This window comes from Arachis stenosperma, chromosome 7 (assembly GCF_014773155.1).
Source record: "Arachis stenosperma cultivar V10309 chromosome 7, arast.V10309.gnm1.PFL2, whole genome shotgun sequence".
In the NCBI taxonomy this organism is placed as follows: domain Eukaryota; kingdom Viridiplantae; phylum Streptophyta; class Magnoliopsida; order Fabales; family Fabaceae; genus Arachis; species Arachis stenosperma.
In genome coordinates, this window is record NC_080383.1 from 26584252 (window position 1) to 26602146 (window position 17895).

The 17895-nt window shown below is 34.1% G+C and overlaps 1 protein-coding gene and 1 pseudogene across 1 annotated transcript; one reads left to right on the forward strand and one right to left on the reverse strand.

Moving 5' to 3' along the window:
• Positions 1-748: 748 nt before the first annotated feature.
• LOC130939143 (DNA mismatch repair protein MSH1, mitochondrial) lies at positions 749-12141 on the reverse strand. The gene is made up of 22 exons (XM_057867242.1): positions 12003-12141; positions 11069-11210; positions 10812-10909; positions 10355-10430; positions 10044-10163; positions 9173-9220; positions 8975-9039; positions 8711-8796; positions 8391-8555; positions 8134-8243; positions 7936-8041; positions 7784-7859; positions 7354-7412; positions 7066-7133; positions 6039-6212; positions 5585-5791; positions 4407-4663; positions 4163-4306; positions 3503-3560; positions 2771-3070; positions 1946-2665; positions 749-1435 (listed from the first exon to the last, which is right to left on the reverse strand). The coding sequence occupies exons 1-22, from the start codon at positions 12122-12124 to the stop codon at positions 1208-1210; spliced, it is 3429 nt and encodes a 1142-aa protein (XP_057723225.1). The 5' UTR covers positions 12125-12141; the 3' UTR covers positions 749-1207.
• Positions 12142-12173: 32 nt separating this feature from the next.
• LOC130939606 (uncharacterized) lies at positions 12174-16046 on the forward strand (annotated as a pseudogene).
• Positions 16047-17895: the final 1849 nt, after the last annotated feature.

Consider the following 17895-nt stretch of genomic DNA (forward strand, 5'->3'; position numbering starts at 1 on the left):
GAAACCGGAGTCGCAATATAACAGCGGCGGCACAGGATTGCGAGAGAGCGGTTATAGCCAAATTAAAAAAAAAATTAAAATTATGATTAAATCTAATTAATTTAAAATTTGATTTTTAAAATTAAAATTAACTTTTCTTTTTAAATTATTGTTTACGTTGTTCAAAAAAAGCGTTATTCCCCTATACTTTCTCTAATAAAAATAAATTAAACTATACATTTATACACAATACATAATGACCAATTTTAGTGACTTTCTCTAATAAAAATAAATTAAACTATACATTTATACACAATACATAATGACCAATTTTAGTGATTGATTTTAGTATGTACATAATATTTTTTTGTTTACCAACATAATAATAATAATAATAATAATAATAATAATAATAATAATAATAATTAAAATCATAAAATTAAATCTATACTAACATTAAAAACTACACAATTATAACATGAAAATTAGAAAATTATCTAGTCCATTCTAACAAATAAACAACATAACCAACACTAAAATATTTATTCTTTCAACTCCGAAATGTGTTTCTATATCAAATATTATTTTTATATATATTTGGCAACATACATACCTCATTCGATAGTCCAAAATTTTTAGGCAAAAAGAGCTAAATTTGAAGCCGCTTCCTTCATTATATATATATATACACACACACACACACAAAACAACCATAGTTCAGCAGTTAAAGAGTGTAATAGAGATATAATTTGAAAGAAACGGATTACCGAATATATTTCATATTGCCCAGATAAATTACTAATCAACAAAGTGCTGTACAAAACAAAGGTTACATCACAAATTTCCACCCACTTGCAACTATGGACTCGATGCTGCAGCAGCAACCAAATCTAACAAAAACGCTACAGCCATCCCATCCTAAATTAAATTTCATTCACTTGATATAAACCTCACTATGTTAAATTTGGATCTGCCGTTAATGTAAAACTCTTCTACACTATCATTCAATTATTTGTTGTCACATGAAGAGTTTGACAGTTTGACAGCAGGAAGTGATTCTTGTCAAATTTCTTTAATCATGTGACAACAGATAAATAGATGATAGTGTAAGAGTCTAACAATAACAATAAATACCAAAATCAAATCCCCTTACATAATATACACATCATTATAGTTTCCCACCTCTAACAAAAACTCAGCAGTGGGGACTTTTGAATTTTGTCCTTTATCAAGAACTGGTAGCACATTCTATGTAAAGGTTGGATGTGCCAAAATTCCGATGCTTGCCATCGGCCACATTGGCTACCTGAAAGCCATGACTAGGAAGCTGGTTGATGAGTAGAGTTTCAAACTGGCATGCCAAGCTCTTTCCTTGGACAAGAAAATAAAGGAACAATGCATTCTGCATTCCTTCTTTTGAACGATGCGTGGAAACTCGGCCCTCAAGATCATCCGTCTATATCCCCAGTTAAGCAAATGAGAGATGAAAGCCAGTCAATTAGATTGGTATAATTTCATAATAAAAGGGGACAGAATGAAATGAAGATAGAATACAAATGATTTCAGTATTACTAATACTATTTTCTATAAATTATACAAGGTTTATTTGTTTTGTGCTTTTGGATAAAAAAGATTAAAAATTTGAACAACCTTCTGACAATGATATAGATCCTTGGACACATGGACAATTGTATTTGAAGGTTTTTTTCATAATGCAATAAATTACCATCTTTGGAGAAAAAAAATGATAGATCTTTGGTACTAATGTTGATAGTGTCTAATAGACTAGCCGAGCCTAAGAACTTGTTTACATTTTAAACAATTGAACCCCCCCCCCTTTTTTTTTTTTCCTCTTTTTCAGGTTCTACATAGTGGTATGTCATATTAGGTTGCTATTATTTTCAAAGAAGGGGAAAAAAAGAAAAATAAATCTACAAAATTAGGGAAAAGAGTGAGAGGATTGTACCTGTCCTACATAGATTTTGTTATCTGGTCTGAACATCACATAGACACTCGAAGAACCTACTGTCGATGGAGGCGGTTTCTCTCTTGCATTAATTAGGACACATTTTATCTCCATCAACTCTGATGAGATCTTCTTTCTTCGGAGCTCCATCATCTTCTCCTGGCATATTACAGTGACAGCATTCTCAACCTCCTGCTGTAAAACTTCCACTTGATTAGCTATCGATATTTCCTCAGGAGAATTTCGTCTTGAATCAAATTGTTCTTGATCAAAATTATTATTTTTTATGGAAGAAGAATATTGTTCCAGCTTTGGGAAATTCTCTCCAGAAAGCCGGTCCTTTGCATAAACCGACAGATAAAGATCTTGTGCTCTTTGAATAATAATCTCAGGAATCCCTTCCCTCTTGGCCGTTTCAAATGCAAGACTTTCTTTGCATATTCCATCTGTCAGCTTCCACGTGGGCTTTGTTTGTCCATCAATGCATACCGTCCCCATTGCTTTTTGGACAGTATCCTTGAGGTTGAGTGGCAGATTAAGTATTCCATGCAAGTGAGTAGATACAATACCCAGACAACCAATTTGATCAAGAGATTCAATGACGCTGCCTGCAATACAAGTGCCTTTTGCAATTTCTGTTCCTCGGCAAATTTCGTCAATAAGCACAAGGCTTCTTTTAGTAGTTCCGGTGATGATTGTTCGAAGCTCTGACATTTCTACCTGAGACGACCAATACATGACGAATGAAATTTTTAAGACACTTGTGAATTTTTTAATCTAGATACTAAGAAAGAGATCATTGAATACTACAGACTACTAACAAACCTGGAATGAACTTTTTTCATCAGCTGGGCTATCATAAGATTTCATATGAAGCATGATAGAATCGAAATAAGGAATCAGGGCTGATTCAGCTGGAACCATAAGACCACATATCCCAAGTAATGCAGCAGCACAAACTGAGCGAAGAATACTTGATTTACCACCCCCATTTGGTCCTGTCAAGAGAAACAATGATTTCATATCAACGGTATTCTGCACAGCACTTCCTTGTGCTATGTTCAACCAGTAAGGTACTAAACCAACTATCTTCATCCCTTTGTATCCCTCCAATGGTTTCACATCCTGCACAAAGAAAGTAACATAATAGTCACCACACTGCGACAAGTCATTCGACGATAAACAAGATGACAGCTATCAAAGATTCAATGTTAACAAGTCCATGGGAAATCTAAAGACCTTCATGAGGTTAAGCCTTTAGGACTTAAGATTAATACGAATGACTTGTTACAGATTCACTGGGGTTCACTGCTCTTTCTTGTAATATATACATTATGTACCGAGCTAGTTCACAAACAGCATGCCATCATATTTTGCATATTATGGGGTTTTTTTTCATCTCAGACAACCTTATTGCCAGTTTTGGTAAGAACTGGTGGCATCCTACATTGGAGCAGGTTTTAAAGGTTTTAGTGAAAACAGGGAGGCGCCATAGCAGAACAATAGTAATAGCAAATCTTACATCATGAAGGAGAACCCGTAGTTGTTATACATTACCTTAAAACTATGGGACACTGCTAGTGTTGGAAATGTCCATTTCCTTCTTCTCCCTTCACTGCAAGATAACAATGAGAGAAATTTAGGGTATAAACTGCTCGACTGCAAAGAGAATGCTTGTGACTTCAGTAAGATAGTATTGAAATATGACATTTTAGAACCCAATTTCAGAACACAATAGAATGCTGTTACATAATTGCATTGAATTTAAAATTGTTGACAGCAGCTTTTGAATCAAATTTAGTTGCAAAATTTTCCATCAAATGTTATATGACCAAAGTGGATCAATAATCTGGTATCATTTCATCAATTTAAGTAATAGATAAAAAACTTAAAGTGATCTAGTACTGTCTTTCATAATTCATACTGCCTTCCTATTCCCAGATAAATGCTTGAGCAAACAAATATTGCAAAACCAGCTTTAAGATGTACACTTCCATATTATTAATTTCAAAAACAATTTGAATGCAGTCATATACCATATTTCAACCAAGGATAATACGTATAAGAAATAAGAACATTTCCAATCAAACTGATGATGATAGCTTAGTATCCAACAAAGAGCCATATCAACTTCTAAAATGGAATCAGTGGCTATGAAAAGTACCACAAAATGTCATCCTCATAATACAGCAGAAGCAATCAAAATTGTTCACAAACCTCACATGAGAAAATAATGCTTTCGCTATGACAAGCAACATGGAAGAAAAGACAATGATGTTTATATTTGATTGTAACTCTGTAGAAAGTTCCCTTAAAACTTCCAGAACTCTTGCTTTGGCTTTGGAACTTGCTTCATGATACCTGAAACAAATTTACCATCATAAAGATAAGTATGGAGATTATTTGAGATTTTATGAAAAGACAATAGCAAACTGATAGCAAGGTTATTATGAAAGCACACCTTGTTAAGGCATCTTCCACCTTCATTGTGGTATACCATTCATCACCTACCCTTTTACCCTTAGAATCAAAAGCAGGTTTAAGCTGTTTGATTTGTTCCTCCCCAGGGCTACCAGCCCAAACAGTTGGAGTGAAGCGTTTGCCCTTAAACCAAATTGCTTCATGCTCTCGAGCATATAATATTTCTCCCTTAGGGCCTCCAAGTGAAGCTGACATAGCTTTTATTCTAGAAACAATAGGACCAAAATCTTCAGTAACCTGCAAGAATATTCAAACCACAAATAAAACAAGTACACTGAACAGATATCTCCAAATATACTGTGCATACAGAAATTTAAAAACAATAAACATAAAATGATGTACAAGGTACCACTGGAGTAATGCAACAACTAAAATAAGTTCCTTTTTGTTTTCATTTGATCACCAAAATAAGTTTCTTTATATTTCTCTCACACATCTCACTAAGCCCTTGGGCCTGATGTGTGAACAAATACAGAAAGAGACATGAGAACCAGGCATTTTAGATGCTGAAGGGTCCTCTATGGCCAGGAGTTTTTATCTTTCTATGTTATTTTCAGACATTTCTACCTATTGAACTTCCAGAAATATACAAGTCTTAGGCTTCACTAAGAAATTTGAATCAAAGGCATATTCAGTTACTTGTTCTTTCTTAATTACTCGTTTGATAACGGTTGGTAACAGCTACAGATACGTAATTTTTCATGAAACTCAGAATCTGTCAAGAATCAATCTTCATAAATATTCATACTATTATCAAGAGGTACATGAATTATTTAAAATCTATAACCAAAACCATCAAAGGCACTTGAGAATAATATCACATCAGAAAGTTAGCTATGATGATACCACTTGAGAGTGTACACATCTACCAATATAGTACATTGGCCTATCATACAGAGTAATTTCAAGAACTGTTGTCAAAACTGGTGAACCCAGCCAACTATGCACTGATGTAGGATGGCAAACAGCTTGCTGTTGTAGATGGCCTGAGCAAAGGGATGAAATTTGGAAAGAAGATCTACAGTGGAATGAACCGTAGTTTTCACATATATTTAAGGATTTTTTTTAAAAAGAACTCACAATCAGTTAGCAAGGGCTTACATCCACTGATTTATATTTTCAACAAAAAGGGAACAATGTTAAGTTAAAGTGCCATACTGCTAAATATAAGGCCTCAGCTGCTCTTTCCACTTCAGTAAATACATCATCAATATGGATTCTTTTTACTCGACCTTTCCACGAAGACTCCATATCCTCAAAGAATTCATTTGGAAAGCCACGAAATGAACTGAATTTCTGATCACTCTCGCCATCCAGAAAAATTATTTCACAAATCTTACCCGATGCTAATTCACATCCATCGACCTGAAAAACAGAAAACATTATGATGGATTATGAGCCAATGCAATTGAACACAGATAAATTAACCTACAGATAAAACAAATCAGCCGAATGTCATGATATTTATATTAAACAATTCAAATAAGGTATAAACAACCCATTATGTGTTTTTCAATTTGTCTGTCCTAAATACAAGGTTGGAAATAAGTATCCTTACTTTAGGACATATTAATTAAGGAAGGGAAAATGAAAAAGACTTGCTCAGACTAACCAAGGTCTCAAAGTCCAATTTTAAACCAGTTGCCACCCACGTGGGATCAATTAAAAGTCTCAATATTTCATTAAGCTCAGAGGCTCTGTGCATCTGCAAAATTTCATCAAGAATATTCTTGATTCTACAAAATTCAATATGGTTGGTCTCCCGCAATTCAAGTAGTTTTACCAGCTGCACAAAAACCGTTAGGAATCAGAACAAAAAGATATTGCAAAAGGAAATAGCAAAAAATTATTGACAAAAAAAAAAAAAACGGGGGGGGGGGGGGGGGGGGGGGGGGGGGGGGGGTGGGGGTGTTAATAAATTTGAGAGCTTGAATGGTTTGTGTCGGAAAGCAGAGGTGTAAAGGAGAACTCTTGAAACCAGAATCAGCATTTAGGGATTGAAATTCAAATCTAGTTTCACTGCTTTATGCACACAAGCAATAATGCAAATAAAAGCATTGATATTTTTCTATTACAAAGAGATTATTTCCTTAAAACTTCATCTTTCTATCGACAAGAAAAGAAACAAGCCTAGCTCCAGGACCTGATATTCCCCATGGAGACAATGGGTATATTGTAGAGTGGAAGATTATTCCAATTAGATAGCGAAGGTTGTCCATTACATGGCTAATCAAAATGTAACTATTGTGTTTTCCTCAGTAGAAAGATGATATCTTTACAGAGACACAAAATGTGATGCAAATGTTGAGGATAGGAAATTCTTGAGCTATGGCACATAGAATTTAGATGAACTGGAGGGGAGAACACCCAAACTCATACTTTTTGGTGCTTCAGGTAACCATAATCTGCTTACATAAGTAAAGCAAGCACCTTCTTCCAGCCTAGTTTTACAATTAATAAAGTTATACTTGCAGAAATTCAGCTTACACTGGAAAAATTAAACCTGGGCCTTCATAAGGAGTAAAGGCAGAATTATTACGAAGAACCAGCCTATTGGCTGTATTTAAAAGGATAACATGCATCAAATAGTATTAGAGATTTAATCACACTTTGGATTATCAAAGTGATGGAAATACAACCTTGGCTGATGAAACACAGGTGAATTCAGGAATTGAGCATGATACACTGTTCATAAGTTTGCATATTCCTGCCAACAAAATTAGCAGAAAATTAGTATATAACTAAACACAAAATAGCCTGTTTTTCCAAAAGGGGCTTATAAAATAATTGATGACTATAATAAAGCAAAAGCAAATAAAAAGATAAATGATGACTAAAAGAATGGTAATGTCATCATCTGTCGGTGATATTGACATTAAATGGTAATATTAACAGACACATCTCAAATAACTTGAGATATAAATCACCTTGAATCGTGGAGCCAATCTCATACGAGGGAGGATTCAAAAGAAGATCTCTTATATACCTGACAACCACAATAAAAAAATATAACATAAAATTTCCAAACATTACACAGGATCAACCACAACAGGCTGCAGACTATATTTACAGCTATTTATAATAGGAAAATTGCAAAATTTTGTCTCTTTCATGACTACAAATGTACAACTATTTACACCATTTTGAAATTGCAAAAAGCCATATGCGGGTATACATTACCCAACCAGCCTACATTATGCTAAATAATGTTGTATACTGAACCAAACGAGAATACAGGATAAACCAGTAAATATTCAAATTTTAAGGAGATATTTATTAGTCAGTAATTAATGTGCAAAATCTCAAGAAATATCACATAATAAGTTTATTTAAAAAAAAAAAACAAAAATTACTTACAATACAGGCAACCCAGTGCAATTTGGTGGAAGTATCACTTTCAACAAAGAAGGTATTCCTTCAGTTGGTATGGCTCCTGAAAATGTAGAATCAGCATATTGAGAAAGAAAATAACCAGTTGGCACAATATTTTCTTCAATATCTAGGCTGACCAATTTGTGTTGCTGTTCCTAGAGTTAAAGATCGTGGCCGGTTTTCTGAATGAACAGTCTTGTTCCTAAATATGACCTCATTGTCAAGATCATAAAGCTCCTTCACCTAGTGTTCCATAACAAAATATAAATATAATATACCCATATCAAATGACACACACATTTAAGAGTTAAAATGTATGTATATCTTATTCATACCTTAGACAAAATTTCAGATATAGCATTTCCATCAAACCATTCAACATGTCTGGATCTGCATTCCCCCCATAAAAGCCCTCCCTCACCAAATTCTCCCCAACGGAAGGTTCCTGTTAAAATCCAAGTTAACTAATAATTAGAATGCATATAAAACTACAAATGTCACAACTATAAAGAAAGTTTTCCAACATGATGGGATTATCTACATAAATCAAATATTATTGTGGAGTAAAATAAATAAATAAATAAACACAAACCAGAAGAGTTCTGTCTTAAAGACACGTGAAGGAATAAGTGATGGTATCGACTAGTACGAAGTTTTGTCACTACTGCTTCCTCTGTCAAACCATCTTCTATAGTGTATGTCTTCATGGTTTCAAGGACTAAAATCATGCAATAGCCCCTTGCAGAACGTGATATTCCTATACAAAGATGTTATTAAAACTTCATGCTGTAACCATATGCAAAACATAAGGAATAAAGCACAAACCTAACAGGATAATAAACAAAGTAATCCATTAAGCATTGGACTTTCAAGGCATTGCAAATAGAAAAATGAAATAAAAAGCTTCCATACCTATTACAGGCATTGGTTCTGGGAAGTCCAGGTCATGATCAACCCCAACAAGTCCATATACATATGGATTTCCAGGATGAGCATGTCTACAATATTAAGATTAAGTCAGCAAGATGACATGCTTTGTAAGTCCTAAGTACCTATGCATAAACATAGTATGCTGGTTGACTCCAGTATATACCAATAGTACCTAAATAAAGCATTCTCAATCAGCTAAAAAAGAAAGATCACTGATCACCAGCTTTTAAAAGAATTTGTGATTACCCAGATATGAATCGACCTTTCCTAGATCGAGCTTGAGTTGGACCCTGAACTTCCTCCACAATGCACTGTTAAGACCGAAATGTAGACACTCAATAAGCTAGCATACAGATTATACAATAATTTACTAGAAGCACATAAGCATAGCCTGGGAGTGTGGTCAAATTCATGGATTAGAGATCATTAAATTGCCATACTCACCACTGAAAAACCGTTATTTGTCAAATCATCTAAGGTCTGTCGAAGATTCTGTGACCAAAGCAAAGAGAAATGTCATCCAATATGCATGTGCTTGTGAGGGAAAAAAAGGAAACATTGTTGCGCACTAAAAACTAGAATGGTTACATATCTATACTTATCTTGAGCACAACTCTGTATTAATTAATTTAAGGGAAATTGGATGCACTTTGTGGAGGTGTGTGCATGATGAAGAAGGTCTTACTTGTGTGGAAAGTTCTTATACCCTCAACCGAGGAAGTCAATCTCTCCCTCCATGTAAATCTTATACCATTGAAGTGTTTTGGAAAATGTGAAATGTAACAGAAGTTTACATAAAGAAATGGTAGTGATGGTATGTCTAGTAAAAGACATTTCCTCCACGGAGGAGAAAAGAATCTCTACATTTGCGCACAGACTTAAACGTTGCTATCTGAATTGAGTTTTGCAACCATGAAAAGTTTAACCAGAAGTCACATGGCATTTAATGCTTCCCATTTCCTTTTTCCTTTTTGAATTTATAATAGAATTCAAAAAATACCTATAAAAATAATATTCAATAGAAATACTCATTAAACCTACAGAACTGTTAGCAAAAGCCCAACAATTTCCCAAATGCTTCATCTTTATAGAAAGGCATCTAAACCATAATTACTGTTGCACGTACACTGGAGCTAAAGTCAAAATACTCAAAAGATGACAGAAGTTGAACCATTTTCTCTTCTATTTTGCTGCATTAACATTCTTATATGTATAACTATGCTACTTGTGATGAACATAACACCATGTTGTCAATAATAAATTTGTTAACAGAAAGATAACAGCACAATAGGCACAAGCATAATAATGGCAATACCACAACTGGGCAACCAGCCTTAGGAATACTATCCGATCGCAGACCACCGAAGGGGTTTAAACCCGCATATTCAACAAGAATACAAGCATCTATTCCAAGTGCTTCATAAAAGTCACCAACCTGAGGAAAAATAAGGTGATAAATTTATACCAAAAACAAAAAAATGAATAAAGATCCAACGTCAAAGAAGAGTAAAGCAACAAAATTATTAAAAACCATTGAACCAGAGACTGCTGCTATCACCCCAAATGTACAAGACTGTCAATGCTGGACCAAACTTTCAACAAACAGGATAGATAAATAAAACATACTCTGCAAAGCAAAACTTCTCGTGGAAATTTTGACTTGAACTGCAACATTTCCCAGTTGAGTGTTCCTTCCTTGAGACTACACATAGACAAGAAAAAAGGGTTTTGATAAAATTCTCATAATAATGCCATCCATGGAAATATCAAGTATCCTTTCGAAAGGACACCCGATGATATGCTGCTCCAAAGGCAGAAGCACACAACCACTATCCTCCTAGAACCCAAAAAAATATATATTCGTAGGGAAAGTAACAGTCCAACAATGTCGTTGGCATAGATTCATAACCCATTTGATTAATTGATCTCATATTTGAAAGCAGAATGATTATCAGCAGCTACAGATCACAACCTATCAAGGCAGGATGCTTACACTGTATATTAAATGTCATCAAATATATGTAGCAAAACTAGACAAAAGGAAAAGGCGAAAAACACTGGCTTCAATTACATAAGTGCTTACCTTCCATTTCTCAAGTTACAGTCCAAGCCCAACAGGTTGGAATATTCGAGCCTTTTCAGCAACTGAAGAGTTGAAGGCTTTTTGCACACATCCATTCTCTGCCACATTTTGAAAAAGGGGGGGGGGGGGGGGGGGAGAAGAAGAAAGAAAAGAGAGAATGCAGAGCTTATCAATAGATTCCACAGTTTAATCAACATAATAAAATAGTTCAAGAAGTAATTGCTATGTTTGAAACAACTACATGTGAGAAAGCAAACCTCCTTCCACCACAATATGTGAGAAAGATCTTTATCATCTAAAACATTGTTTGGTACTCTCTGCTTCTTAGTTGCTTTAGTGCTACCCCTGAGGACCTTCCTATCTTTAAAGCCTGACACTTTCCCCAGATGTCTATTTGTTCTGTTCATTGGCATGTTACAAAATACATGAATTGATTGAATTCTGACAAGAGTAAGAAATGTACTGAAAAAAGTAGAGCAAATTTACTAAAATTAAGGTAACAAATTTCACATTGAGTCCTACTTTTCATGAAACACAATAACATTTCATGAACCTCATCTATTCAGTTCATATACCATCCATCTCAATATCTTAATCCTGATTCTTGAATATTGCATTATGCACCAGATGTCCACGGATAAAATTGTGTCATAAGAACAAATTAAGTGAGATGTAGCTCAAGGTGATGAACTACCTTTTCCTGTGCAAAATTATTGCACATTTACAAACTATAGCTAGATATTAGTAATTTCTTATTGTTCACCAAGGATAACAAGATTAATGGAATACAAAACAAAACCTATACTTTTTTATTTACTATTCACCCTGATTCCATATTTAACAAAATCTATACAAGTCACTCAATAATATCTTCTTGAAGTCTATACTTTGGTATAGATTGTAGAACACTTTTCCCTCGTGTTCTATCAAAGTTAATCTCATCAGAATAAAGTAACACCATAACTTCTGTTGACAAAGCTCAACCCTTTTCCACTCCGCGAATTTCTAAGCTTTCCAACGCAGCCACAATGGTAATACATTTCGGCAAAAAGCTACTGCTACTACTATTAATCAGAATAATAGTTATTACATAGTTCGAAAGTAAACAACTTGAAGCTTAAAACGCTTGAAGAAGAAGAAGAGTTTGAAAATCAAAGTATATATCCATAGAAAGCATAGATTAGAACTCACATAAGCGTTCTCGAGGGGAGGAATGAGGTGCATGGCGGTGCAGGAGAAGAAGGAGAGAAGTGAGGACGGTGGAGCCATCGGGGCAACAAAACGACGACGTTTCGAACTGACAGAGCGCGCATGTTGCCGTGAAAGCTGCAAAATGGCGCTCTCAAGGCAGAAAATACGATTATGAACCTTTTTGTAGGGCTTTATTTACAAGGATATTATTACAAATTTACAATACAAAATTTGTTAACCCAAAAACTAAAAGTGCAAATGGATAAAAATTTACACATAAAAGAGTTTGTCATGAATAAAAGTACATATTAAAATTTATAAATACCAAAAGTATATTTTAAAAATTAATTTTTTTTCATAGATAAAAGTGTCATAATAGTAATAAATATTTAAAATTTTTGGGTGAATTTTTGTTTATAAAAAAAAATTTAGAGTATACTTTGATATTTATAATTTTAATGTATATTTTTATTCATCTTAAATCTTTTATGTATATTTTTATTCATTTATTCAAATTAAATTAGAAAATAAATTACATTTTTATTTTTCTTTTTTTTTTCATAATTTTAATACAAAATATAGAAACTAAATTTAGAAAATTATCTAATAAATTTGTTATTTAAAAAGAAAAAATACTAGGTGCTATTAAAATTTATTGTTTTTTACCATCACTTTTAATCATCAATCTAATTCTTTTATTTTAGTAATCAAACAACATACTTTAACCCATATTTTTTAAATATGACTAATTAATGGTCAAAAATAATAAATTTTAATGATCTTTTAGCATTCTTCTCAAATATTATATAAGCGTAAAAAATAATTATCAAATTAATTAATATATTATTTGTATGTATGTTATATTTAACTCCGCCTATGTTACACTTGCGGTACATAGCCGGTCCCAAGCCCGGATAAAGGAGGAGGGTTGTGTTAGGTCTTCGGCAACCAACATAAAAATATAGCCGAACCCCCATGACATGAATCAAAGACATTATTGCGCTAAAGCTAGGTCGTTGCCCGGAAGCAACGCGCCGTATGGCTCGAGTACGGTGTCGAAGCAAGAGCCACTGCATCGGTGCCCGGATGTAGTGTTAAATGAGCAAGGGTTCTCGCGTTTTCGTGAACGGACGAGGGTAAATAAGCTAGTTCACAAAGGAAAAGATAAAGGTCGAAACGACAGAAGGTTGAGATTTGGGACATGGAACATAGGCACTCTAACAGGAAAGTCCATGGAGGTGGTGGACACCATGACAAGGAGGAAGATTAACATTATGTGCCTACAAGAAACGAAATGGGTTGGTGCAAAGGCTAGGGAGTTGGATACTTCTGGTTTCAAACTTTGGTATACAGGAAAGGTGAAGAATAGGAATGGGGTTGGAATAATTGTGGATAAGCAGTGGAAGAAGGACGTAGTGGATGTCAAGAGGGTGGGAGATCGGATCATCTCTATCAAACTAGTGGTAGAGGGAGGTGCTTTCCATGTGATTAGTGCCTATGCACCGCAAGTGGGTTCAGACGAACAACACAAGATAAGGTTTTGGGAGGATCTAGAGAGTTTGGTTCAAGGCATACTTTTGGGAGATAAGATTTTCTTAGGAGGAGATTTAAATGGCCATGTTGGGAGAGAAGTGACTGGATATGGGAGTATTCACGGAGGCCATGGTTTCGGGGTGATCAATGCCGAAGGTAAAACTATTTTGGACTTTTCCTCAACTTTTGATCTTCTCATCGCAAATACATGTTTTAAAAAGAGAGACGAACATCTTATAACCTATAAGAGTGGCATGACAAGCTCTCAAATCGACTTCTTCTTGTTGAGGAGAGTCGACCGGAAATTTTGCATTAACTGTAACATTATCCCGGGAGAGAGTTTGACAACACAACATAGGGTGCTCGTCATGGATTTTCGCGTTGAGCAAAAGTTGAGGAAAAGACATCATACGAAGAACCCAAGGACGAGGTGGTGGCGGATGAAAGGTGAGGAACAAAGAAGCTTCCTAAGACGGGTAGGAGAAGAGGCAAAGTGGGATGGGAATGGAAGCGCGGAAGAGATGTGGAGGGAGATGGCAGAAGTTATTAGAAGAACAGCAAAAGAAAGTTTTGGTGAATCTAAAGGAATAGGACCAAGAGACAAGGAGTCCTGGTGGTGGAATGCAAGTATACAAGAAAAGATAAAGATAAAAAGGAAATGCTTTAAAGAGTGGTCTTTATGCCGCAATGCAGATAACTGGGAAAAATATAAGGCGGCTAAGAAAGAGACAAAAGTGGCTGTAAGTGAAGCAAGGACAAGAGCATATGAGGGTCTCTACCAGTCTTTGGGCACGAAAGAAGGAGAAAAATGTATATATAGAATCGCAAAGAGTCGGGAAAGAAGAACGAGAGATTTGGATCAGGTTAAGTGCATAAAGGATAAGGATGGAGAGGTGTTGGCTCAAGAGGAGAAGATTAATGAAAGGTGGAAGAGCTACTTCTACGAGTTATTTAATGAGGGACAGAAGACTCTTCCGAGCCTTGGTCGATTATGCACAAGGGAAGAAGATCAAAACTTTGACTACTATCGAAGGATTCGAGACTTCGAGGTAAAAGAGGCTCTAAAGCAGATGAAAAATGGCAGGGCAGTAGGACCTGATAATATCCCGATTGAGGTTTGGAAGGGTCTTGGAGGAAAAGGCATCAACTGGTTAACCAAGCTTTTTAATGAGATTTTAAGGTCAAAGAAGATGCCTGATGAGTGGAGAAAGAGCACCTTGGTACCTATCTACAAGAATAAGGGGGATATACAAAGTTGCGGAAACTATAGAGGGATTAAGCTTATGAGTCATACTATGAAGTTATGGGAAAGGGTGATAGAACGGAGGTTGAGAAAAGAGACACAAGTAACAGAGAACCAATTTGGATTTATGCCAGGCAGATCTACCACTGAAGCGATATACCTATTAAGAAGGATGATGGAGAGGTATCGTAGTAATAAAAGGGATCTGCACATGGTGTTTATTGATTTGGAAAAAGCGTATGATAGGGTACCAAGGGAGGTCTTATGGAAGGTTTTAGAAAAGAGGAGAGTAAGGATCGCATATATTCGGGCAATCAAAGACATGTATGATGGGGCCACAACTAGTGTGAAGACTCAAGGTGGTGTGACAGAGGAATTCCCTATTGGTATAGGATTACACCAGGGATCATCCTTAAGTCCATACCTTTTCACATTAATCTTGGAAGTACTCACAGAGCACATCCAAGAGCCTGTGCCATGGTGCATGCTTTTTGCCGATGATATCGTCCTTATGGGAGAGTCAAGGGAAGACCTAAATAAGAAGTTGGAGTTATGGAGAGAAGCTCTAGAAGTGTATGGTCTGTGCATAAGCCGTAACAAGACGGAATATATGGAATGTAAATTCAGTCTGAGAAGGGAAAACTCCAATATAGAGGTGAAGATTGGAGAAAACATCCTACGAAAAGTTAAAAGTTTTAAGTATCTTGGGTGCATCATACAGGATAATGGAGAGATTGAACAGGATGTAAATCATAGGATCCAAGCAGGTTGGTCAAAATGGCGGAGTGCATCTGGTTTTATATGCGACAAAAAAGTGCCTTTAAAACTTAAAGGTAAATTCTATCGCACCGCTATAAGACCGGCTATGTTGTATGGTACGGAGTGTTGGGCGGCTAAAGGGGAGTACGAACATAAGCTGAGTGTGGCAGAGATGAAGATGTTGAGATGGATGAGTGGTCATACGCGATTGGATAAAATAAGGAATGAAGATATAAGGGAGAGAGTTGGAGTAGCACCCATTGTGGAAAAGATGGTTGAATCGCGTCTCAGGTGGTTTGGACATGTGGGAAGAAGACCGATAGAACATCCAGTCAGGAGGGTGGATGAGATGGAAGATGGACAAAGAGCGAAAGGCAGAGGAAGACCTAAGAAGACCATCCGTGAGGTGGTCAAACGAGATCTACATGTAAACGGTCTCTCTGTAGACATGATACATGACAGAGCACAATGGCGTCGTTTGATTCATGTAGCCGACCCCACTTAGTGGGACAAGGCTTTGTTGTTGTTGTTGTTGTTGTTGTTGTATGTATGTTATATTTAAAATATATTTTATATCACAATTTTCATAACTGAATTGATAATCAATTTAGTAAAAACATTAAATGGCAAAATATAAATTTTGGTATCCAAAATTTCTTTTCAATATTTTCCTTCATAATTAAATTCTCTACTTAAGTAAGTTATTAAACATTTAAAAAACTTCTACCAGTTTTATCTCACTTTTATCTCAACTTCTCTCACCTCATATTCACAATATTAATGGTATTTCAAACTTTCTCACTTGACGTAAATTCTACCAATTATATCTCTCTTATCTTATCTTCTCTCACCTCATATTCAAGTTATTAGCATTATAAACTTTGTAAATGCTTCTTTGTATAAAACAATTATTTGAATGAGTTTATGTAGTTTTTTAAACTAAATGATGACTAATCACAAAAAAAAAAACTAGATGATGGCTATGCCAAAAATTAATTTTTAGAATCATGATGGAAAGAAAGAAAAAAATAATTATGATATAAAGAAGAGCTCAATTAGTGGTAATAAGTAGTTTTTAATGAATCTTATTATGTTATGAGGTATTGATTCAAATTATATTCTATATAGTTTCATGTTAGTCTTAGTTTTATTATTTTGTTTTTGTGAGTATTATGTTCTAACCAGCAGTTTGGTTTCACTCTAATTATTCTATTAGAGTTTTTTTTTATAATAAAAAAAAGTTTATAATTTTTTCAATTTTTCCTACACCTCTTCTCTTTGCTTGATGCACTTTTTTATATTTCTCTTGTCATTGCCCTTCTTCCTTCAACATTCTTGATTATATCGTCTTCATCTTTTTTCTCATCTCATCATCTTCTACAGTTATAAATTTCATTCAATTTTACTACAATTATTAATTTCATGCATAACTTCTACCTTTATCTTCTTTTCTCTTCAATTTACTTATTCAATCCAGATTTTTATATATTTATTTATTCTTTTGAATTTAATTTGTCTCCAATCTTTTACCTACAAAAATAGTTCTTTATTTTTCTCTTTCTCATCAATTTTTTGTTTAAAAAAAATTCTTTTTTTTACCTGATACTATTTTATTTTTTCGTGCCTTATACGGAGACATTAAATTTAATTTAAATTATAAATATTATTTAGTATTATTATAAATTATATATACAATTATTAAAGTAGGTTATATTTTGTGATTCCATAATATTTATTTTCGCAAGTTTTTTTTATCATCTCTATTTATAAGTTGATTTATTTTAATTTCCCAAAATTATTAAGAGTTTAACTACTAAAATTTTGAGTTATAAAAAAAAATTTGATTTGATGTTTATATTCACAATATAATGGATTATTCCATATAACTCATTGTTTTGAGTAAGTTGTTTCTTTTTTTAGTCCTTAAAAATATATTTTTATATTTAATTTCTCATAATAAAATTATAAATGTATTTAATTACTTTAAATTAAAATTTAATTTGGTCTTTATCTACCACATTTATTAAAATTAAACCTTTTACATTTTACTTTAAATTTTTTATTTTATCAAAAGAATTTATGATTTAAAAAAATTAATTAGTAAGTAAATTAACAAACTATTAATTTATGTACATTACATTAAGTAATTTTTTTCTTCAAATAAAATATGTTAGTGTTATTTACTATTTTAACCCATGATATAACATGTAGTGGTAAATTCAAATAAGACAAATTAACATATTAATAACTCCATCGTGTGTGTAAAATTTTTAATTAAAGTGAAATGACAATATACTTTGCAATAAAAAAAACTAAAGTAACAATAAATTTTATACCAAAAATAGGGGTCATACGTTA